Below are 25,492 nucleotides of genomic sequence, written 5' to 3'. Positions count from 1 at the left end.
ATTTTAATTAAAGTGATAATGAGCTTGGTAATTTCAAATATAATTAAATTGAGTCAGAGAGGTATCTTTTTCTAAGAGGAGGGTTAGTGGTAGAATATTAAAAAATTTTATTTATTCCATCAGTGAAACTTGCAAAGTGATGGATAGAATTAATGTTGCCATGGAGAATTTATGGCTGGAGAATCAAAGCTGTCTTTGCAATTTCTTCATTTGCAGTCTCTGCTCTGAAGTGAACCTCTTTGGAAGATATGTGTCTGGAGGCTGAGGGTGGGGCTGACTGTACTTTCCTCTCTCTGGGAATCTGGAGACCTGGGTGCCAGTTCTAGCTTTGCTCTGTGCTTTTGGGCAAGCCACTTTGTGTCTCAGGGCTCCGGTCTCACTCTGATGTGAGAAATTAAGCTTTGGTCCTGTCTAGAAACCGATAATGTAGCAGGTGCGCCGCTGCTATCCTAGAAAAGCCTGCTTGCAAGGCTGGCCTTTGGGTGGCATGTGGGGACTTGACTAGTGAAGCATGGATATGACACTTTCAATGATCAGAGGGGCTCACTGAGCCTAAACTGTCTGTAGAAACAGTGTGGTTTATGCTGAGCACCTGCTTGCCTTCTGGGAGTCTGGGGTTTTAGTACCTGCTGGATAGAAGGTACTTATAAGACAAGCCCCGTGGCGCCCCGCCCCCCATAAAATCCCCAGCTGCTCAGTCTCTAATGAGCTTCTCTGGGACGCAACACTTCATCCGTGTTGTCCCAACTTATTGTGGGAGGAATTAAGCACATCCTTCTCTACCGCCCTGGGAGAGGACTCTTGGAAGCTTGTGTCTGGTCTCCTCTGGCCTTTGCTCGGAGCACCTTTTCCCGTTGCTGATTTGGCTTTGTATCCTTTTGCTGTAATCAGTCTTGGCTGTGACTAAATGTTGATTGCTGTGAGCCCTTCTGGTGAGTCACCAGGGCTGCTGATGTAGGTAATCTAAAAGTTGGAAAATCTATACAGTAGAATTTTTTGGATTTTTTTTTTTGTCGGGGTAAAAATAATATCCATACCTTAGGCTTTCCCCACCGCTGAACTTGGTAGTGAGTAAAGGTCATGGCAGAGGCAAGTGGCGGTGAGTTGTCAGAAATCCCCCTGTTCTGTGGTTAAACCATAGCCTAGTTGGTTAGAAAATAAATGCCAGTGAGAAAGGATCACGGTGAGACGGTAACTAGGCAATACCATTTCAGCCATTATCCTATTAGCTGTGTGTTTTACATATTGGTGCATCCTTTGTTGTCAAATTGGATGTAATTGGATTCTTAAGACTGAGGCTATTTATAATTTGAGGGCAGCTTATTGTTTGCAGAGATCCTCTCGTGCATCGGTTCTTAATTTATCTTTGACATGAAGCCAACTTGAGTGGGGGAGTCGTGTTTAGCATTGAGTGTTCTGATTGAAAAAGATGTTCATGTGTTGTAGCCCTCAAGAGTGTTCAGGTTACAAACAATAGAGATGCCTCATGTTAATTTTAGCACAATAAATGAGAACATATTACTGAGTGCAATTGGCTGGATCCATGGCCTCAAGTGATGTTGTCAGAATTCTGTGTCTCTCCTGCCACCCACCTCCTTCCTTCTCTCTCCTTTATTCTGTGTCAGCCTCATTCTCAGGTTGACTCTTCAATTTGTGGTGGCCTTGAATTATCTCCGAAGGCAGGGCCGTCTTAGTATCAATTACCCCCACTGGAAAGGGGCAGACCCCCCCAAAAGAAAAGATTTCTTATACCTGAACAGGAAAGCAGAATGAGCAAAAATAACTGTCTAGGATATGTGGATCCCAGAAAAAAGTTCCATGGTGTCCACAGAGTTGCGTATTGTGGGTCCCCTTGGTTGGTGGTAGTTGGTGGACATCTTCGAGGACCATCTCTGAGTATGGGAACAGAATATGGCCTTATTTTCCCTGATGCATAATAATTGTATTAGGGGGGCTTCCCGGGTGGCGCAGTGGTTAAGAATCCACCTGCCAATGCAGGGGACACAGTTTTGGGTCGTAGTCTGGGAAGATCCCACATGCCGCGGAGCAGCTAGGCCCATGCGCCACAACTGCTGAGCCTGCGCTCTAGAGCCCCCGAGCCACAAGTGCTGAGCCCTCGTGCTACAACTGCTGAAGCCCACGGGCCTAGAGCCCGTGCTCCGCAACAGGAGAAGCCACTGCAATGTGAGGACCGCGCACTGAAACGAAGAGTAGCCCCCGCTCACCGCAATTGGAGAAAGTCCGCATGCAACAACAAAGATCCAATGCAGCCAAAAATAAATAAATAAATAAATAGATTTATTTAAAAAAAAGTTGTATTAGGGACTTGATTTGTGCCAGGGTCTGGGCATTGGCTAGAACACGAGTCCTACCTACAAAGGACAGTGTGTAGTGTGAACACCACCCCCCTTATTAATGTGCATAGGGAGCCTTTATATATGTGTTTTTCAAGAGTTCTTTTTAATTAACTCTTTGCAGCTAAATTTTGACAGAACCCTAGTTCTTAATCAAGGTAAAAAGGAAATTGCTCTGATAGAAAGGGGGTAGGAGTAGAGTGGGAGACCCTGTGTGATCCCTAAAGGTTGTAAACCTATAGAGCCTAAGGAATTCATTTAGAAAAACCCTGAGGTGGATGGGCCAACCATGGTTAAGAGTTTCATTCACTGTCCTGATACGTAGTTATGAGTTATTTATCAGCACTGAGTGGAAATAAAGCTGGTCCTATCAGGGAAGAATTATTGTCATAGGATCAAGAAAAACCATGACTCCTTAGTTATACTTTCTTCTAGGGGCATCAGCACTGATTCCTCTTTGATTTCTAGCTCAGTATCACTGGGAGATTGTTCCAGTTCATGTAAAATGCCAAAAACACAGCTCTCACGTATAAAATTCTACCGGAGCTCAGTTCAGGCTGTTTGTCTCAGGCGCTATGGGTCTTTGGCTTAGTGACACCATGGAGTGTCTATAATTCACGTTCGAGGGTTGTATCGTCCATATTTGTTCTTGCGGCTGAGCCTAGGCTTCTCCTGTGGAGTTGTATTGATTGTGTGATGGGTCTGCTGATGTCTTTTCTTTGCTGTTGTACTCTCCACACTTTACAGTGCTCACAGGGAACATGCATAGCTGATGCATTTGTTGACTTAGAAACTGAACTTAAGATTTCTTTCCTTTATTCTTGTTTCTACCTTTCTGCAGGCCATGATGACTCATGCTCAAGGTTAGTGAAAGCTGACAATATTTTACTGAAACTTAATAGACCTGGGACACCCCAAAATATAGCAGTTAACACATGCTTTCAAATATTGTAAGGTGAATTATATTTGTTGAGTAAATTGCCTTATTCTATGATAAATCTTATTTGGATCACATTTTATTTTTTTAAGTGATAAGAATGCTAAGCTTATGCAATGAACTACTTCAGGTGTGATGGTGACCTTTACATAAGAAAACACGTAAGTTTTCTTATGTAAAGCTCCCTACAGAGTGAGCAATGTAGCCAAGTGGAGACCTGACCTTTTTAGCCACTGCAAAATACATTCTCTGACCTTCATGTCTAGGAGACAAAGTGAATGTCCAGGACAGTTGTATCACTGAGGATGTTTGCATTTGTTCCTCCTCCTCTTGATTTCCCATCACCACCATCCCCAACTAGGAAGGAAATGATTTGTTGCAATGGAGAAATGTGCAATCTTGGGGCCATTAATTTCGGGCAGTCTCTAACCTTTAAATTTTACTTTGTGGATATTGACAAATAGTGGGTCTAGGTGATTTTTTTTTTCTTTTTCTTTTTTGGGCTGTGCTGTGCGGCTTGTGGGACCCTGGTTCCCCAACCAGGGAGCAAACCCGGGCCCTTGGCGGTAAAAGTGCAGAGTCCTAACCACTGGACTGCCAGGGAATTCCCTAGGTGATTTTTAACTGGAAAGTAGGCCCAGGGAGTCTAAAAAGTTAAAGGCCAGCAACTCTAATCTCCATCTGCACAAGCCCTTTTTGGCTAAATCCAGTTTAAGTGTACGATGGCAAGCAACTACATAATAATTGGTTGGCAGTGGCTGTATCAAAAGTGGTTAGCTTTCTTTCTCTGGTTGTGGCGCGTGAACCTCTATCTCCACCTTGGAAATAGATGCAGGTACATATGCAAAGTAAGGGACCCAAAGCATACAAAAGGATGTACAGTGGAATGAGAGCATCCTTTAAACTTCACACTCCCGGTCCCCTTCTGAGGTCGTCATCATCATCCGCAGCTGTGTAACTTCTCTGAAATTTTATCTGCCTGTGTATGCACTTATTTCTGTACATACATGCACAATCTATTAATTACCTTGCTTTATTCACTCAATACATTTTGCAGCATTACAAATCTTTTTCAAAGAGCTTAATTATATCATCTCATGGAATGAATGTGCAATAATTTACTAAATCACTACCTTCTAAATGGATACCTAAGTGGTTAATGTTTTGCTGTCTTACATCTGTAATAAACACTCTTATGTGTATTCTTCCTGTGCTTATGTCAGTACAAGTACAGTAATTCCCCTACATATGAACCTTCAAGTTGCAAACTTTCAAGGATGCGAACGTGTGTTCACATGTCCAGTCACGTAAGTTAGTTCACATGTCTGGCGTACATTGTCACGCGCAGCTTGCCCTCCGTCTCCTATTGTGATGATCCTTCAGTTCTACCACCTCCCCACCTCCTCTCCCTCCTCCAGTCAGTAACTCTTCTTGCCTGTTCACTCGATGCCAGCCTCTGTATGCCAGGTGTTGTAGTGTACTACTGTACTTTTCAAGGTACTGTACTGTAAGATTAAAAATGTTTATTTTTTGTGTTTGTTTTTTATGTATTATTTGTGTGAAAAGTATTATAAACCTATTACAGTACAGTACTATTCAGCCGATTGTGTTAGTTGGGTACCTAGGCTAACTTTGTTGGACTTACGAACAAATTGGACTTAACGATTGCACTCTCGGAATGGAATTTGTTTGTAGGTAGGGGACTTACTGTACCACCAATTTATACATTCTACTGCTGAACATTTGGATTGTTTACAGTTTTGACAATTAGGAACACTGCTGCTGTCAACATTTTTGTAAGCATCTTTTGGTATCCATATATATGTATGCATTTCTCTTGGGTGTATAGTAGTAGAATGGCTGAGTCATAGAGTATGACTAGCTTTTATAGATACTGGCAATCAGTTTTCTTAAGTGTTTGTACCAGTTTACACTTCCACCAGCAGTTTTTAAGAGTTCCAGTTATATCACATCCTTGCTAACATTTGAAATGGTCGGCCTTTTTTTTCTTGTGTAGTGGTATTTCTTTGTGGGTTTTAATTTTATTTTTCCTGGTGACTAATGAAGGTGAGCATATTTTCATATGTTTCTTGGTCATTTGTCTATCATCTTTCATGAGGAACTTGTTAAGTCTTTTTCCCATTTTCCTATTGAGTTGTTTTTCTCTTTCTTATTGATTTGTAAGAATTCACATATTTTGGATAGAAGTCTGCTAGTAGTTATAAGTATTGCAGATACCTTCTCCTGCTCTGTGGCTTGCTGTTTTGCTCTTTTAATGAGGTCTTTTAATGTAGTTTAATTTACTGATCTTTCCCTTTATGATGAGTATATTTAAGTCCTGTTTAAGAAATCTTGTACTTCCTGTAAGATTATGAAAATATTCTCCCATATTATATTTCACATATCTCCTATGTTGTCATTTACTTAGCATATTTATATCTACAGCTCATCTACAATTGTGTTTTGTGTATGGTGTAAGGTAGGGTCAGCGGCCCAGCACCATTTATTGAAAAGATGTTTTTTACCCCCAGTGTACTTCAGGAGTATCTTTGTTGTAAATCAAGTGACCATATATGTGTGGTTCTTTTTTTGTTTTGTGGTCTTTCTGTTTACCCTTGTGTCAATACTATTCTATCTTAATTATTATAGCTTTGAAATAAATCTTGATATCTGGTAGTGACTATCTTCCAGTTTTTGTGTTGTTCAGGACTGTCTTGCCTATTTTGACTCTTCACTTTCTATTTAAACTTTAGAATCATCTGATCAATTCTCTCACAGAAAACCTGCTAGAATTTTGATTGCCAGTTGTGAGTCTTCTAATCCATGAACATGGTACATCCTTCCATATCTTTAGTCTGTTTTAATTTCTCTCAACAATGTTTTGTTATTTTTCTAGGTAGAGCTCTTACACATTTTTCATTAGTTTTTCCCACACTCAGAACAGAACAACCACACTCAGAACAGAAGGCTAGAGATAACAAACTGTGAGGTTCTGTTTTACAAAATTCCCCCATCTCTGATTTCTGTTCAGTGAATGCTTTATTTATGAGGCAAAAGTAGCAGCGTTCTATGATTAAGGGATAGTTAGGACTTTTAGAGGCATATTTCATCAAATCGCAGGGCAAGTCATGCCTGTATCCCCAGCTCATCACAGCAGTGTGTGGCACATAGTAGATGCTCAATAAGCATTTGTTTATTGAACGAAAGAATGATTGGGGAGCTCAGGCTCCTCGTGTTCGTCTGGAGAGGGTTGCAAGACAGGGCCGAGTGTCGTCTGAGGACCCCTGGCCAAGCCACCCATAGGCAATAGAGCTGTGCTCACAGTAACCAAAGTACAGGGAGGAATAAAATTATATTTAAGTCAGTTGACGTTCAGCAAGAACCTTTCTCCTCACCTTAGTTCTGGCGAGTGAGGTCTTTGGAATGATTGTAAGAACAAGTGAGGGTGGATCGTTTACTCCACTGATGACAGTCCCTAAACGATCATCAAAGTTGGGTAACCATGCTTCCAGCAGCTCTTCCCCCTCTTTATTCCCTGTTTGTAGAAGAAGCGAAGTGAAAGTGTGCTGTGTTGCTGAAGAAACTCTGGCATGAAAAGCTGGGCTCTTGGCTTTTCATCCCTGAACTGGTGCCTCCTGTGCCTTGGGACCGTTGAGAGCCTCTCGAAATCCTGTCTTTCCCTGTTAAGTGGCAGTTGTCCCATTCATGTTCCAGGAACGCTGTTTTCCCGCTCTGGAGTGGGGGTGGGTGCATTTCATGTTACACTCATTGAAGCAGAGCAAATGAACGTCTGGTGTGTGTTGGAAGGAGTGAGGTGCCCTGGTCCAGGGTGGAGACTCTCCCTGGGTTGTTCTCATTCTGACTTTCTTTTTTCATGTACTATTTATTCTGTGCTGGCTCTTGGCTTTCTGGGTTCAAGGCCGTTCTGGCTCTTCCCATAGTTCCAGGTCTTTGTCATTTGCAGATGCTCCAAGTTCTCTTTAAAAGAATGGGCCTTATAGAGGCTGCTTTCTCTTTGATGCCTTGCAGAGTGCTGGCTGCCACTCCCATGTGCTCAGGGAATGGCTGCCTGGTCACGCATCTGGGCCTCTCGGTGCATGTTGAACCCCAGTCCTGTCTGTTTTCTCCCCGAAGACTTTGTTCACTGCAGGTTGAAGCTAAGCAGTAGGCATCGTTTCAATCAGTCAATCAATCAATCAGTCAGTCAATCAAGCTGAGGGATTTTGTGTGTTCAGGCATTGATTTAGGCATATGAGAGACACTGAGGAACAAAACAGAAAAGCCTATGGCCTTTGTAGTGCTTACATTCTAATGTGTGAAGTGGGGCAAATGGTATACAATGTTCATAGATAAGTGGGATGGTGTGGTAGAAGATGTATGTGCTCTGGATAAAGGAACCCTAGAGCATGGTAAGGGGAAGGTTGCAGTATTAAGTAGGGTTGCCAGGACAGGCCTACGAGGTGAGCTTTGAACAGAGACCTGAAGGCAATGAGGGAGTGAGCCAGTCGGATTCTGTGGTAAGAATGCTCCAGGTGGAAGAATGAGGTAGAACACAGACTAGCCGGAGCATGCCTGGCTGAGGGGAGGTCAGTGAACAGGTGCGGCTCTAATGGAGGAGGTCAGTGCGTGGGACCTCCTCCATCATCAGGACCTGGGCCTTTCGTGGGAGTGGGACAGCTACAACCACTCTGGCTGCATGTTGAGAAAGCAGGGGGACGGTTGGGAGGATGTGGGGAGTTCAGGCGAGACACCTTGGGAATTGCTTCCTGTTATAAACCTGAATGCAAATTCATCTTTCATTGCAAAGCTCCCCAGGTCACCATCAAATGATGCTCCTCGCCCCATTGCAGTAGCTCAAGGACAATATTTTTGAACCTCTTCATGACTGTCCTTGCTGTGGGTCACACAGGTTATTGTGGGTGTGGGATGGTAGAAGGGACTTTATGGCCACTTTTTTGTACATGACCTGCCTCTTGGTCATGTGAAAGAAAGAGAAACCTTCATAATCATCCCTGAGGTCTTGGCAAGAGCTTCCCTGTCTGCAGACAGGCAGAGCCCTGGAGGGTGGGTGGGCAGTGCCCATAGCCTGCCTGGGCTAATGACTGCTTCTCAGGTTCTAGGGAAGATGAATCTCTCAAAGAATGGTGTTGGCTTTGAGAACTGACCCACCCACCGTACAGCTTTCTGTAATTTGCTGAGAGCCAGGCCTGACAGTGGAAACGTTGGAGGCTACTGTTCATGCAGTAAAATGAATATTTAGCAGGGATTTTGCTGGGAACTGCAGACACAGAGGTGAAACTACTGTCCTTTCCCATAAGCTGCTCAGGGCTATACCCTCAAGCCTGCCGGGTCAGCTGGATACCCAGAGGGGCCGGACGGGTGAGCAAGGCCAGCTGGGTCCAATGCTGCAGGAAAGGCAACTGGCCAAGAACACGCCCCGCCCAAACACAGCGCTGCACCGCTGAAAGGGACTGCCCAGCACCGGCAGATCTCAGGTTTTCCTGACTTAAAAATGTTGGTAGCCAGTTCTGATGCTTGAATAATACTGTATAGGTCAAACAAAAACTTCTGAATTACATCCTCAGGTGCGCTTTTGCAAATTATGGTCTAGACAGACCAAAATATTGGGCTGGCCAAAAAGTTCGTTCGGGGTTTTCCGTACCCTGTTACAATACAAAGTCGTCACTGTGCTGCCGCTGACGACGAGTAGTTGAACGGGCTAAGCAGTTCTGTTGATTTATTTTTCTAACTGCTTTACCCTCTTCCTTCAGCAATGACTGAATTCAGCATCCTATCACTCATTTTTTGGTACGTTATATTCTTGTTTGAGTGGGAGGGAGCGTCTGGAAGCTGTTGGAGGTTCTCTTGAAGTGGGTCAGAACATCAGTCTATTAATTTTGACTCCTGCTGCTGCCTGGGTTGCAGCCAGCATGATGAATGAAGGTGGATGATGGAAGGATGGGTTCGCAAATCACGGTACCTCCGTAGCTGTGGGTAAGGTGGTTGCTAGGCATCTGGGGGACAAAGGTGGTCTAATTAAAGTGGGATTGATTTATTAATGGAGCTTTACTGGGCACATAATTTAGCAACTGGGAGGTGTTATGGGACCTGGGGTATTGCTAAAGAGTGCTAAGGCTCAAGACAATTATTGCCTGACTTCGGTGAGAATGACAGATGGGTCCTCATTGTTGGATAAATTTCGCCTGCAGCTGAAATGGCATTCTTTATTTCATCCGGGAGGGGCTCTCGGCCTTGACCCTCAGTTGCCTCGCTGGCTCTCTCACCTCCCTGTGCATTTCCAGGACCTCCCTGTGCATTTCCAGGGCACTTTTTCTGCACCTCTGCAAGCCTGCTGCTTACTCAGCTGCGGGATTTGCATGTGGCTTTGCCCTAACAATGGGTTGCCTGGGTCTGCTCCATTTTCCAGCTGTCCTTCTGTTTGAATTGGAGTTTCCAGCTGAAGTGATTTCTGGCCTGAGTGGGACTTAAAGAAGTTCTGGTCTTCAACCAGACCTGTATAAATATTTACTTAGGACTTCTGTTGTATGTGTGCTTCTGGGAGTGTAGCTGTTATTACCCCCTTGACATGTCAGTGAAAGTGGAGTGTAGGACACGCAAAAACCGCGGAGGCTGGAGGTCCCTTAGACGGGAAGTGACATTTTGCTTGTGTCCCTGGCCTGTCTGCCTGCACCGTGCTTCTGAGAACTCTTTGGGGGCATTTGCAAGCTGCTCCTGTAGGCGATTTGGCCTCGGGAGATGGATTTCAGAAATAGAGACGTAATAAAGATGTGTATGGTAGTATGCGTTCGTCGTAGCCAGAAGCATTCGTGCGCTCACAATGCCACCTGCTCTCGGATGTGCGTCATAAATCTGATTTCTGCTGTGCTGATTTACATCTTTGACTACGTTGTTACAAGTCGGATAATTTTTCCCCCAAATAAAATGGATTTCTTTTTCTAACTTGAATGGTCATATATTGATGGTTGTGGAAAACGTAGGAAATACAAAAAAGGAGAAAGGAAAGAAATCCACTCAAACAGCCCTCAAATATTCCAACCCACCAAAGATTAACCACTGTTGTCATTTGAGGGATTTTTAAAAAGTTGTTTTCAATGCATTTTTAAAGTGTAGTTGTGCTGTATCACATATATCATCTTGTCTCTTGCCTTTTTCTACCTAATTTTTTTGCTCAAACAGTAAGGAAAGCTATTATCTCACGTCACTTCCCTCTTACTCCCTTTTGTCTCGGACAGAATGGCCTCACAGGTGCCAGGTGTCCCACCTCAGGGCCTTTGCAACTGACTCCTCCCATTATCTGGAAGCTTCTTCCTCCTGATGATTGCACTGCTCACTTCCTCACCTCCTCCAGACCTTTGCTCAAGTCTCACCTTCTCAGTGAAGCCTCTTCGGACCTCTCCATTCAGTTTGCACCTGTACCAGGCAGAACCCCTCCTGACCTAGACCCATCCTGTCCCGTGGCACCCGGTCCTGGTGGCACCAAATGCGCCAGCTGTTTATCGTCAATACCATTATTCTATCTAGTTTGCTAATATCAGCGTTAGCCAACAGCTCTCTTGGTAAACATTTTTGAAACAGCTACGTATAGCTTATTCTTTAAATGGACCGTTCTTTAATCACTACCCTACTGCTGGGTATTTAAATTGCAACCAGTTTTATATAATTGCTATTATAAATCATGCAAACCTACTGTGAAGCTTTTGTGTAGAAGGTGTTTGTCCATTTCTTAGGCATTAAAAGAGATTCTTGGAAAAGGGATGACTGGCTCAAGGTGTATTAAGACTCATTTGGCTGCCAGTGATACAAACTCAACTCAGACTGGCTGAAAAATGATTGGAAGTTATTGACCAATGTATTGATATTTGAAAAATATAGGGGTAGACTTCAGGTAGGGCTGATTCCAGAGGTTCAGTCCTTGTCACCAGGGGTTTGATTTGTGTCTGTCTTAATGACTGCTTTCCTCCACATTGGCTTCATCCTAAGGCAGCCTCCCCTCATTTAGGGCAGAATTGCTACTGGCAGCTCCTGTTTTCTTGCTGCCGGCTCTACTGTCCCCTCTTAGAAAGACATCCTCTTCCCAATATTTTCAGCAGAAACTCAGGACTGGTCGTCACTGGCTCAAATTGAATTGTGCCATCTCTGAATCATTAACTTTGGCCTCGGGACAGGGATAGACTAGAGTGGGGGGTCCCAATGCCGTCCCACTCAAACCCCATAGTCTGGGGGTAGTGGATATACTGTTTCCCAGAGGAGACTCAGGACCCTTCTACCCGAATGGGGAATGGTTGCTGGGCGGGCCCCAAACTATAGATCTTCATTTGACTTAGGAACACCTTAAGAACTCTGTGTCTTAGTATATAAAAAACAAGACACAAGACAGCAGGGAAAGCGCGAGGAGCCCAGTTGCTAAGCGTGCATTTTTGGGTGTGCTAGGCCAGCCTAATCAGATGGCAGCCTACTTCCACTCTGAACACGGGGTCGGGGTCGGGGTCGGGGTGAGGGAATGAGAGGAGGGAAGCCAAGGCCTCAGCTCCCTGGGGAACAAGACTCACTGGCCTGTAGGCTGTACCACCTCCCTGAGTGCGTGGTTCAGTGATGAGTGTTAGAGACAAGTTCTGAATATGAGGAGCAGAAACATTCCTGAAAATTTCCCTGATTTTCCCACTGCTACCAGTGGTATCCAGATGAACCTGGAGGCTGCTGATGGTTGGGCGTGTAGCTGAAATTCGGCCTCTGTACACCGGTCCCGAATTGAATCTCAGAGACAGAGTTTTGGGTAAAGTAGAAAAGAATAGCTTGGGCCACTGCAGGCTAATGCCCTCAAAACTACGTGTCCCCACTTGGAGGGGGCAGTGAGGAGTTTTATAGTAATGGTTGAAAGAGGAGGGCGTGGTCAGCTCGTGGGCATGCTTCTGATTGGTTGGAGGTGAGGTAATCGGGAGTCAGCAGCATCAACCTTCTGCTTCCCACCGGTCTGGGGTCTGCGTGCTTGGGGGCCACATACAGTTAACTTCTCCCACCTGGTGGGGGCTTCAGTAGCTGCAAAACAGCTCAAAGATATTGTTCTGTGTATCCCTTGAGGGGGAGCCAGGACCCTGCCCCAAGGCTGCACTATTGTTTCTTTTTAAATTTTTTTATTGAAGTAGAGTTGATTTACAATGTTGTGTTAACTTCTGCTGTACAGCAAAGTGACTCAGTTATACATATATATATAGACATTCTTTTTTTAATATTCTTTTCCAAGATGGTTTATCCTAGGAGACTGGATATAGTTCTCCGTGCTAGACAGTAGGACCTTGTTGTTTATCCATCCTAAATGTAATAGCTTGCATCTACCAGCCCCAAAGTCCCCATAGTGGGAGTCTGCGCTATTGTTTCTGGGCTGCTCCTCCCTTGTCTCCGCCTCTCCTCCCTTTCCTGATTAGCACTGTTTGAACCTGCCCTTTGGAACTCAGGGAAGGTCATGGAGGCTGAATGAAGCCTGTTTCCTGCAAACAAGAAATGGGGGACACAGAAAGGCTTTTGTGCCCAGGAGCCCCGCAGGGTCCTGCTGGGTTTCAGGTGCTCCATCCAGGAGCAGCTGTGGTGTGTGTTGAACAGCCTCACACTGCGTGCTGAGGGCCACAGAGATTTCATTATCTTCAGCTGGGCCTCTGCCTTGACCCAGAGCAGGCTTCCTAGGAGACCTCCACCCTTGCAGTGGGATTGGACCTTGCCAGCTTGCAGCATACTGGTCTGAGGTTGAAATGGCCCTTTCTTCTCTGGTGTCCAGTGTTGAATCTAGCACCTGCCTTAAAGGCACCACTGGACTTTTGTTGGACCTTTGCTGGCTTCCCAGCTCCCCTCAGCCAAGTACGTGTGGGCTCCAGGGGCACCTGCCCTGTAATCTCTGCCTTGGTGGGTCATCTTGGCCCAGGATCTCTTCAAGTGGAACTCATTCTTAGCACGAGGGAAGTTGGAAACGCCCTCATGGAATCCCCACAGTTGGCTCTCTTTCTGTGGGAGTAGCGGCTGTCTAAACCAATCTGACCCTTTCCTTTGAGTCCCTTCTTATCCCAGAATTAGGATGTATCATGTCAAGTTAGGGCCAAGGAAAAAACAGTCATCTACTCTTCAGAAATTCCTAAAAGTTGGGCTGACCTCTTCCATTTGGGTCCCTTGCTAATGACTATTTGCTGTTCTGTCTTCACGAGAGCTGGGGAGTCGCTCCCACAGGGAAGCTGCCACAGCTGTGCCCAAGTGGAGGGCCCTTCAGTGCTCCCTCGATTCCCCATGCAATAGTCAGCCTTTCCCCCTTTCCATCGCATCAAGGAAATTAGATGGAGCCAATTTAGAAGTAAATGAGACGTGGGAATGCCTCCCTTCTCTTCAGCACTCTAGGTGAGCCTGGAGCCCTCCTGCTGCAGTTTTCCTTGGTGTGTCTGGGATAGAACAATATGAAGATTCCACTTGTGCTCTCAGGTATTCGTCCACTGGGCAGGCTCAAGTCGCACAAGCAGAACTTTCCAGTATAGTTCTGAGAGTACGTGCAATCTGTAGCCCACTCTACAAATGCCTGGTATTACCGCGTAACTTGATTAAAACATTTTACAGCGATGGTTTACTGCTTGGAAAGCAGGAGGTCTCCTGTGAAGGCTAGTGGAGGGCTCTTCCAGCTGTGTGGTCCATTCCGTGCTGCCCTGTCCAGACAGCGCAGGCGGAGACGGAGAGGGGGATCCCGCCCGGGCAGCTCTTCATCTGAGGTATATATTGAGCAAGATGCTAGTAAGAGTTAATAAGGTTTCCATTACTGGTAAAGAAGTCACCCACAAAAAGCACACAACTAAGATATCCTAAAAACAGACTGTAAAGGAAACAAGCCAGATACTCATTTCCATTCATTTCTATGAAATTTTATTAAGCTTCATTCACAGTTACTGAGCGCTTACTGCGAGCCAGGATCAGTGTCTTACAGGGCAGTTCAGACCTGGCGAGGGGTCTGCTGCCTTTTTTTTTTTTTTTTTGCACATGCCACCCTGGCCGGGAGTTGAGTTCTTTGGGAAGGTCCAGTGCCCCTTTGCACCATCACACCCACGTTGCCCTTGAAAGCTGCAGTCGGTCACTGCACACGGCTGGCTTTGCCCTTCTCCCCATGCCAGTAAGAGTGACAGCAGGGGTGACAGGAGCAGCTCGTGTCACAAACACAGAAGGCCAGCAGTGTAATGGCTTGCACGCACCTCACATAGCCCGAGGACCCAAATGTGGCTGAGTCTCTGGAGAGGCTGGGAACCTTCGAGAAGCTAGCGGTTCTCTCTTGCCCCAGTGCTGTGCTTACCCCTGTAAGAGCTTGGCTCTCTGCTCCTCAGTCTGTGGAGCAAACAGTGTGGCCAGCCCTAGCTCTGGTGTTTCAATTCCAACAGCATGAATTGACCGGCTAGACACTCTCTCTGTCTCAATTCTTTTTTTTTTAAAGTTTGAAACTTGATTAGAACACTTGCCAATCTTGTGTTGCAATTATCTATAAAAATCAAGCCAGTAGTTGGTTGCTTATAACATTCAAAAATCCATCAAACTGTTGCCAGGCAAAGAAGATAGGTACATTGACATACTAGATTAGTTCTACCAGGAACTTGGTCAGAATTGGGAGAAATAAGTTCTAGTATATTTATCAGCTACATCCTTTAGAGCAATAAAATCCGTTCTATTTCTGCTACACAGAGGAATTCTTAATTCATAGAAAATGAAATATGCTTGGGTCGCACTGGGTCAGATGACCCCCTCCTGGCTGCGGGCAGGGGTACAAAGCACAATATGGCCGCCCGGGGTCCATATGGATAAGACAGAGAGCAGCTCCCAAAGAAGGGACATGTGCTGAGTTGAGTGGGAGTCCAAAGGGGTATTGACCTCCATGCCCTGCATCCATGCCTCCCTTACTCCTTGAGGGAGTACTTGTAACATCTGTGCCCAGAACAATCCACTTCAAAGCCTTGCTGACCCCCTGGGTTGGGTTTCATTCTTTATTAGTGAGTGGACATATGCTTGTTTCATATGGTTTTTGCGTGGAGACCTGCCTTACTAAGTCAAATTGAGAACTGTCTTTGAAGCTGGACATTGCTTTGGTGCAGAACAGATCACAGAATTAGACAAAAGTGTTACCCAATCAACTTGCCCCCCAAAAGGTCGACTGATTTTTGAATATGGATGAAATGTGTTTTAATTATAACTGTAACACGTACTTTTGTAGACATCTCTTGTTTAAGATAATTTGTTCTTTCTTTTTCTAGACAGTTTTCATGAGGTCCACATTGGATTTTAAGCTCTGGTGGGCAAGAGATTTTTTTCCAACCATGCCAGCAATGGTGTGTGCATGTAGTTACCACCACTAATTACCTTATTATGGGAACAGTTTGGATGGTTACAGTTTCACTTTCAAAGTTTAATATGGTTCCCAGCTCTCTATTCCCAGTTGTTAAATTCTCAGGGCCTCAGCTGTCATTTGATTGACAACTGCTTGAGCATTTTCATTCTGAAGCTGGCCCTTTGCTGTTTCAGGGCACACTGGGAAGAGAGGGTGTTGCAGGTGAAGTCTGGACACTTTTCACATCGCTTTTGAATTTTTAAAATTCTCTGATTTAACAAGTACAGTTAATTTTTAATTTCCTTCTCTTAGAACTTTTCCATTGATGTGTAAAAGGCCATATCAAATATATGAATAGTCTCACAAATGAGAGAAAATATCTATGAGGTCTTAAAATATTCTGAATAATATTTTCTTTCTTTTTAGCTGTCTCCGTTATGAGGTACAGCGCCTCTGCTTTTGGGTTTGCAGTAAGTAACCTGAAATGTACTTTTATGAAGTTTTGCACGTTTCTCCTGAGCCTGCAAATCTCACACTGGGCTCTTAATTAAGAGGGTGGTTAGCAGATGAGAGAGAGCATGACAACCACGCCTTTTATGGAAGTGGCTTCTACAAACAGTTGTAATTTAATAGAAGTAAACTGCAGTGACACTGTCTAATTCTCAACAAGAGATCAGGGCCACCATGTTTTCTGCAACTGGTTGAGAAGGATGTCTTATAGGGTTTTAGCCCTTCCCCCCACTCCCCAAGGTTTTAGGTTTGAAAATGGGCACACACTGGAGTGAATGAAGCATTTGCTGGTGTGGGCAGAGGTGTTGGGAGTTAAGATCGGGACTGCTGGCACTGGGACGTCAGTCCGTAGCCAGGCTAGGGATAACCAGCCTTTCCTGCCTGCTTCCTGATGGGAGTTGGTTAGAGAAAATGGGTCTCAGATGCTGAAAACTTGAGTGAAGTCTTCCCACATCCCTTTAAGAGAGTGCTGGTGCTTGTAATTTTCCAGATGAGAAGTGCGGTGACTCATGCAGAGAAAGCTCCTTGAAACAGCCCTCCTGCATAGCTTCAGGCCTTCCTGTACCTGAGGGTGTGTGTTCCTGTTTCCAAACCTACTTCTTCCCTTTGTTGTGGGCAGGAACAGGAACACACACCCTCAGTGTTGTGAGGCTTGCAGATTCTTTTCAGAATCTTTTGAAAAGTGTGGACTGTCTCTCCAGAAAAGTGCCCCAATGCCCCGTACACACACTCACTCCACCCCACCCCCCTGCCCCCCTGCCCACCTCTCTCATACTCCTGTCTCTTTCCCCTCCTCTCTTAACGTTTCTCTCTCTCTCTTATGCATTCACTCGTTCATTTGAACAAAAGCATTAAATTTTGCATCCAATTTCACGGTGTTGGCAGACTTCCCGGAGCCCCTGGGTGACCCCACCCTCTGGACCCCTGGACCCCAGGTATCAGTAAAACAGTCCCAGTGAGAGCCAGAAACACAGAGTCCTTGGCCTGAATCTTCTGCTTGGGATGGGCAGGAACATGCTGAAATTATCTTGCCTGCCCTGGGGAAATCAGTTTCACATGTGTCATCACCCCGCCCGCGTCTCCAGAGGGCTGGGAGCCAGAGGCCCCGGGAGCAGAGCCCAGCACACCAGAGTGTGGTTTCTCAGGCCCCAGGAGCGAGGGACCAGGGGGAGCCGTGACCCTGCCACCAGGCAGGCGTGTTGGGTGCCCTGGCTCAGAATTCCCAGGATTCACCTTGAGGATGATGAATGACCAGCATTGTAACGATGTGAAGCCTGTTTGCTCTGAGGTCACTGGCTCAGATGTTCTGAGGCACAGAACGGTTACCTCGTGTCTTCACAGTTGTGCCCTATTAACTCTGGAAAACCACTGATACCGTGTCTCCTTCTCCTAGTTTGATGCCATCCTCGACGTCCTGTCATCTGCGATCGTCCTGTGGCGTTACAGCAACGCGGCCGCTGTACACTCTGCCCATAGGGAATACATGTAAGTGGATTTTTGTCTTCTTGCAGACTGCAGAGCCCTCGCGAATGAGGGGCACGTAATTAGGCTGTCAGCACAGCTCACCCTGTAGCTTTGGTCCCGGTGATGAGAATAAGTTCCCCAAGTTGCCTTTGAGACTGGCTGGTGTGCTATCAGCTATACGATAGGCCCCTTCTGGGATGGTCAGAGAGATGGGATGTCCCTTTGTAATTCTCCCCGTTCTATGCACTTGAGTCTGGAGTGAATTTTTGTACGCTCATTTTGTCTGTCCATCCATTCATCTATCCGTGGATCAATCCAAAACTGCACAACTCAGATTGGGGCTTGAACCCCCAGGCCAGGACTCAAACCCAGTCAAACCCCAGTCTGGGACTTGAACCCACTGTCTTTTCATTGAAATCACACACCTGGTCTCAGGACTTACTGAAGCTCAAGTTCTTTATGTCTCGGCACAGAAAGAATTCAGTGAGAGACAAAGTGATAGGTATTTATTTAGAGAGATACATGTTCCACAGACAGAATGTGGTCTGTCTCAAAAGACGAGAGGCCCTGACTTATGGGGTGGTTAGTTTCTATGGGCTGGGTAATTTCATAGACTAAAGAGTGGGAGGATTACTCCAGCTATCTTGGAGAAGCGGCAGGGATTTCCACTAATTGGGCCACCGCCTACTTTTTGACCTTTTACGGTTAGCCTCAGAACCGTCACTGCTCTGGTGGGTGTGTCTCTTAGCGTGCTGATGTATACAGTGAGTGTATAATAAGGCTCAAGGTTTTTGTCATATCCTCAATGACTGTGTCATTCTTCTAAAGGTTGTGCCCTGTCCCCTTCCCTCCTGTTTCAAATCTATCTACCAATTCACCCATCCTTCCATCCTCTCTCAATTTATGTTACTGGAATCTTTGCTCCCTTGAATTTTTATGCTTTTTTTTTTTTCCCTTTCTTTTTAAGTAAGATGAGTTCTCTGCTGTAATTTACAGAAGACATCTTGAAGGCATTCTAAATTATTCTACTTGTCTTCTGTCCCTCTCTGTATTAGAGGATATTGCTTGCCCCAGTCTCTACATCTTGTGGGTGACGATTTTGTCTTTGAGGTACTTGTGTTTGTGACCATAAAACATGTGTCTTTCCGATTTCTGTTTTTTTATTCTCTTGGTAATCCCCAGGTTCCAAAGTCAGATTTGTTGGCTTTGAATCTCAGCTCCACAACTTGGCAGCTCTGTGACCATGGGAAGCTATCCTAACTGGTCTATGCCTTGTTTCCTTACCTGGAAAAAAGGGGAAATAACAGTACCTCCTCATAGGATTATTGTGACGATTATGTGAGTGAGATAATCATCACATATACGATGTAATATAATATTATGTTATAAATATTAACTTAGAGCAGTGTTTGGCATGTAGTTCAGTAAGCCTTATATGCCATTGTTATTAATTATAAAGGGGGCTCCCCTGGGACTGAGCCATCACTGGTCATTAGAGCAGCAGCTTTACTCCACCTCTGCAGCGTTTGGACAGTTGAATACAAATGAGTAAATGCCCTGTGCTTTGTTGCGGTGCCCAGACAGAAGGTATTCTTGATGGGGGATGTTGTGTCACACTCAGACATACAAATGTTGAGTGTCAGGGGACTCAGATAGTAATATATCTGAGGTTGCATGTGCCAGATGGAAAGCTTGAAAGATGATGCCAAAACTGATTCGAGAATGAGAGCAAATTTTAGTTTAGTTGTTGGCTTTAGATAGAGCACAAAAGCTTCTTTTAAGTGTTAACTGTGTATTTTAATGTGCATTAGCTCTTGTAACAAATATAATTATAGTATCAAATCTGTGATATCACAGATGATATTCTTTAGGATAAGGTTAATTTTTGAAAAAGTAAGTCAACTTACTGGTTGAAAAATTTAAGAAACAATAGTAGTAAACTGATTTTGTAAAATTTCAAATGATGATATTATAATGGTCGAAGTTGAATTAACACTGGTGTAGCCGAAGGAGCAGCGAATGCATCTATCCAGGCTGTTGCTGGCTGGTATTTGAGGAATACAGTGAGAACAATCTGGAGAGTGCAGTACAGACATATACTCGACTTTCAAGAGCTGGTCCCTGTGCTATCAGAAGAACACATATTCTTTGGATTTATAGTTGCGCTATCCAATATGGCAGCCAGTAGAGGCTATTTTAGCATTTATATGTGGCTGGTCCTGAGAGGTGTTGTAACTGTAAAATACACACCAGATTCCAAAGACATAGTAAGAAAAATAGAGTATAAACATTTTATTAATAATATAAAAACAATACTGATTACATGTTTATATAAGAATATTTTGGATGTATTGGGTTAAATAAACTATTACAATTAATTTTACTTGCTTCTGTTTACATTTTTAATATGGCTTTTAGAAATTTAAAATGACATATGGGGCTTCTATTATATTTCTATTGGGCCTTGCCCTCAGAAGAGAAAGCTCTTCCCTCTGCCTTCTCTTATTTTGGAGTTAATAACCCAGAATTTGATTTGCAATTCTAGAAGGAATTGAATTCAGTGTTTCTCAATTTCTCTCTTCTAATTTGCTTTTTTAATCTGATTTCCTTTATGCTAAAACGAATCTCTTACATATTAGTCACAAAGCCACCAATTATTGTGGCTTTTCTATAGTGTTGGGGTCTCTGTGAGCATTTGCCAGGTGGCCTGGAGTTTTTCCAACATTAAGGTTGATGACAAGAAATGTCATTGGTTTCACTGTTTTTAATGATCCCCAAACAAGTACCCTTAAAAAATGTGTATCTTTATTAATACCCATAAGGCAGAAACTCACAGATTTGCTTTGATAATTCCCAGATGATTGTTCAACATGATGATGCCCATGGATTCATTTGGAGATTCTTAATCTAGGGATTAAAATAACACTCAATCGCCTGTATCGTTGGCTTAGTTTAAAGTTTTAATCTCTGGCTCATCTCATGTGAATTAAAAATTCATGAAATCACTGCCAGCTGAGAAATTGATGTTTGCATATTAATGAGCATGAATGAATTATGAGGGGCATAGCCAGAAAAGCCGTTGGTTTTCAGTTAGTTGCTGGAGAATAAGATGTGAGAGAATGGGGAAATACCCAACTAGTTCTTAGTTAACTCTTCTAATTTTCCCTCCTCAGCCTTGCTGCCTGATGACAGTGGGTGTGACGGGTGTTTGATGCTCAGAGGGAGAGAGCATGCCTTCACCACCATCACAGAGCAGAGCTCTAATAAGCTTTTCTTTGTTTCACACTTTTTTATTGTGCTAAAAAACATATCCTATTTACCATCTTAAATATTGTAAGTTTATAGTTCAGTAGTGTTAAGTGTATTCACGTTGCTGTGGGTTGTCAAATTCATAGAGACAGAAGGTGGAACACTTTGGTATTTTTAAACAATGTAAAGACATATTTGACTAGAGGATGGCAATAAGAATTGAACAATTATAAACCTACGCTTCCTCATTTTCCACAGAGCAACTAAACAATAAATACATTTCAAGAAATAGACGACAGAATACCTCATGCAAAATTCCAAAGTCATGTAGTCACTTAGATTAACCAAAACTGTTTGTAAATTAAAAGACAAGGGGGCTTCCCTGGTGGCGCAGTGGTTGAGAGTCTGCCTGCTAATGCAGGGGACGCGGGTTCGAGCCCTGGTCTGGGAGGATCCCACATGCCACGGAGCGGCTGGGCCCGTGAGCCACAACTACTGAGCCTGCGCGTCTGGAGCCTGTGCCCCGCAACGGGAGGGGCCGCGATAGTGAAAGGCCCGCGCACCGCGATGAAGAGCGGTCCCCGCACCGCGATGAAGAGTGGCCCCCACTTGCCGTAACCAGAGAAAGCCCTCGCACGAACCGAAGACCCAACAGAGCCAAAAAAATAAATAAATAAATAAATAAAAGACAACAGCAAAAGGTCACAAAAAGCCTATTTCTTTCATAGCGTCATGGCTGATTCTTTAAGCAGATAAGCAAAGTACTGTAAAGAATGGTCAAAACTTGGCCTGAACTGTCTTCTGGTAATTCTTAATCCCACTATTTGTAGTTTTGTTGTCCAAGGACAAAAGCTCCATGTGACCGATCACCTTCTGCTGTTACTGGAACAGAGCTCCAGGGATTTTTCATCTTGCAAATTGAGACTCTATACTCATTAAACAACTCCCTATTACCCCTCCCTTAGCCCTTGGTAGCAACCACTCTACCTTCTGTCTCTGAATTGGACGACCCTAGGTTCCTCATGTAAATGGAATCATACGGTATTTGCCCTTTTGTGACTGGCTTGTTCCACTTAGCGTAGTGTCCTCAAGGTTCATCCATGTCGTAGCATGTGTCAAAATTTCCTTCCTTTTTAAGACTGAGTAATATTCCGTTGTATGTATAGACCACGTTTTGTGATTCCATTCATCTATTGATAGACATTTGGGTTGTTTCACATCAGCCATTGTGAATAATGGTGCTTTGAATATGGATGTATACACATCTCTCTTCATGACCCTGCTTTCAGTTCTTTTGGAAATACACCCAGCAGTGGGATTGGTGGGTCAGGTGGTAGGACTGTTCCTTCCTTCCTTCCTTCCTCCCTCCCTCCCTTTCTTCCTTCCTTCCTTCCTGATCTAGTTCCCTGACCAGGGATCGAACCCACCTCCCCTGCAGTGGAAGCGTGGAGCCTTAATCACTGGATGGCCAGGGAAGTCCCAGGATGATTTTTAATGTTTTGAGGAATCTCCATACTTTTCTCCATAGCAGTTGCTTCATTTTGTAATTCCACTAGCTAGTTATCTATTTTGAAAAGCTCCATATTTACATCACCTTCCTGTGGTAGGAAATATATATGTGGGGAAGGTGGACCGTTGAGCTTACATGTGGCAACGGTTTTCAACAGGTGACTGTGTTAGAAGGAGGGGCAAGGGAGTCATTTGTTTGTAAGGGAGGGATTCTAAGAATAAACTAGGATGTCCAGCTGGGTGAGGGCTGGGAGGACCACAGCAAGGTTAGTGAATAGTCACGCTGGGTTAGAAATCCTGCTTTGGTTGGCAGTTGTTGGTGTGGGGCACTGACTTGACGGTGGGATGCTAAGAACCAGGATTTCACAGGTGGTTCATTTATTGGTGTGGATTTAGGGTGGGAGTGGGTGGCTGAGGTAGGGTGAGGACAAGAAGTCAGGGCCAGCTGTGAGGCCAGATGTTGGCTGGATGCTCTGTCTGGGATCCAGGGGTGTTTGCAGCAGTCAGGCAGGGGATGAAGGCAGCAAAGCAGGCGCTGTTGTCATCAGTGAGCGGGTAGGGGGTTTAGTCTGAGGGCAACTGGGAGTGTTGGTGGAGAGAGCCAGAGAAGTGGTTTGGAATTCACCAGAAGGAAGACAGGCTTTGAGACTGTGAATGAGAGAGAAACGCTGTCTCCACTGCAAAGGTAGGGAAGGCAGCTTCCTTAGGGAACAGCTAGGGTTTTTGGTTTTTTAAAAAAATTTTATTGGAGTAGAGTTGATTTACAATGTTGTGTTAGTTTCAGGTGTACAGCACTGTGATTCAGTCATACATGTACATATATTCATTCTTTTTCAGATTCTCTTCCCATATAGGTTATTACAGAATATTGAGTAGAGTTGCATGTGCTATACAGTAGGTCCTTGTTGGTTCTCTATTTTATAGATAGTAGCGTGTGTGTGTTAATCCCAAGCTCCTAATTGATCCCTCCTCACCTCCCCCCCACCTTTCCCCTTTGGTAACCATAAGCTTGTCTTCTAAATCTGTGAGTCTGTTTCTGTTTTGTAAATAAGTTCATTTGTATCATTTTTTAAAATTAGATTCCACATATGAGTGATAACATATGATATTTGTCTTTCTTTGCCTCAACCTGGTTTTATTAGGGCAAGAGGTGAGGGGAAGAGGCAGAAAAGTCTGGGAATGTGGAGACTGGGAGTAGGATGGGAGTGTTTGGGGGCAAGGGAGCAGGGAGACACGGAGGAGTGCGGTTATAAGGGTGGGGTGGTGAAGGTTGTCCTGGCGATAGTGGATTGCTATGAGACCACACAAAAGAATGAAGCACGCTTTGTACACTTATATTGTGATCTCCGAGGTTCATTAAGTGAGGAAAGCCTGGAGCCAAATACTATTTAGATTCTTTTCTCTTTGTGGATGCAAACCTCTTTTGTTAAAACCACACACTGTTTGGACATATGAAAAAAAAATGTCCGCAAGCATACAAAGGAGACCAGCAGCAGGGTCGCCTCTGGGAGGGGGACTGGGGACAGAGAAAGAGGGGAGACACTTTATGTCCTTTAGATCAGAGCTGTGCATTGAAGTCTCTGTGATAATGGACATGTTCTCTGTCCAATACGGTAGCTATTAGCCACACGTGGCCCTTGAGCCCTTGACATGTGGCTAGGATGACCAAGGATCTTAATTTTTAACTTTATTTGATTTTAATTAATTTAAATTTATATAGTCACACGGGTGGCTAAGGGCTACCATATTGGACAAAGCCTCTTGAGCTACTTTGATCATTTTTAATCTATTTTTTAAAAAACAGACAAAGTTGTTAATAAATTACAGTCCAGGGGACTTGGAAATGAGAGAAAGGTATCGAGGGGGGAAGGAGATGCTGGAGGCAGAGAGCATGGGAGAAATTAGTGTAAGAGGAATTTGGCAAGGTCGAAAGACACAGAGAATTTCACGCCTGTCTTAGCTGTTCTCAGCCCCGGGTACCATGTAAGGCCACAGGAAGTACCACAGCCTCCCGCTGCCGTCAGCTGCGGAGGGCCATCAGGATGCTTGCCTCAGAAGGTACAGCTGGTTGCTCACTGGGGGCCTGTGACGTTTTGCATATGATTGCGGCACAGGTGGGTGGCCCCCCAAAGGCTCCCCAGTGCCAGCTGTCTGTTTGGGCCATCCGTCCTTCAGCTCCCTGAGATGGAGAGGCGGAAGCAGATGGGAGGCTGTGCACCTTTACAGGCTTCTAATTCTGCCACATTGAGGCAAAAACGCAGCCTGGGAGGTTGTTCTCTTGTGCCAGATGTACCTCCAACTGGCATTATGCTCTGCAGTATATCGGAAAGCAAATGTGAGAGGTACAGAGGAATATTCTTAGAGAGATGGGAATCCTTTGTGTGTCTTCTCATGTGAAAAAGGTGGAGCACGCTGGTTCTCACCCAGGCAGGGTATTTGCCCTGTTTCCTTTTCCAATTTGCTTGCCTGAAAACTACCAGTTGACAGGATAGCTTGATAGTCTTTCTTTTTTTTTTTTAATTTTTGAATTTAATTTAATTTATTTTTTTATACAGCAGGTTCTTATTATCTGTTTTATACATATTAGTGTATACATGTCAATCCCAATCTCCCAGTTCATCCCACCACCACCCCACCGCCCCTGCCACTTTGCCCCCTTGGCGTCCATACGTTTGTTCTCTACATCTGTGTCTCTGTTTCTGCCCTGCAAACCGGTTCATCTGTACCATTTTTCTAGGTTCCACATATATGCGTTAATATACCATATTTGTTTTTTTCCTTCTGATAGTCTTTTGATTCCTGGTTTCGGTAGCCCCCTTGCTGGTTTTGAAACCAAGCCAGAAATTGAAAAAGAAAACTGCTGCAGTCAGGAGAGGATGGGTTGGTGATTTGCTTTTGGCGTCTGGTCTAAGTGAACTGCAAAGGCAAAGAGTTATACCAAGAACGTATTAAAATAGTACCGAGGGGCTTCCCTGGTGGCGCAGTGGTTGAGAGTCTGCCTGCCAATGCAGGGGACACGGGTTCGGGCCCTGGTCTGGGAAGATCCCACATGCCCCGGAGTGACTGGGCCCGTGAGCCACAGTTACTGAGCCTGCGCGTCTGGAGCCTGTGCTC

At 44.6% G+C, this 25,492-nt stretch overlaps 1 protein-coding gene across 1 annotated transcript in view; it reads left to right on the top strand.

Moving 5' to 3' along the window:
- Nucleotides 1-25,492, top strand: part of TMEM163 (transmembrane protein 163) — a 253,004-nt gene that overhangs the window by 140,684 nt on the left and 86,828 nt on the right. The window contains exons 3-4 of the mRNA XM_057550794.1: nt 16,073-16,116; nt 17,550-17,641. Coding sequence (XP_057406777.1) covers nt 16,073-16,116; nt 17,550-17,641 — 136 coding nt within the window. The remainder of the gene's footprint in view (nt 1-16,072; nt 16,117-17,549; nt 17,642-25,492) is intronic.

The sequence above is a fragment of the Balaenoptera acutorostrata genome, chromosome 8, assembly GCF_949987535.1.
Source record: "Balaenoptera acutorostrata chromosome 8, mBalAcu1.1, whole genome shotgun sequence".
NCBI lineage: Eukaryota > Metazoa > Chordata > Mammalia > Artiodactyla > Balaenopteridae > Balaenoptera > Balaenoptera acutorostrata.
This window is presented reverse-complemented; position numbering and strand designations above follow the sequence as displayed.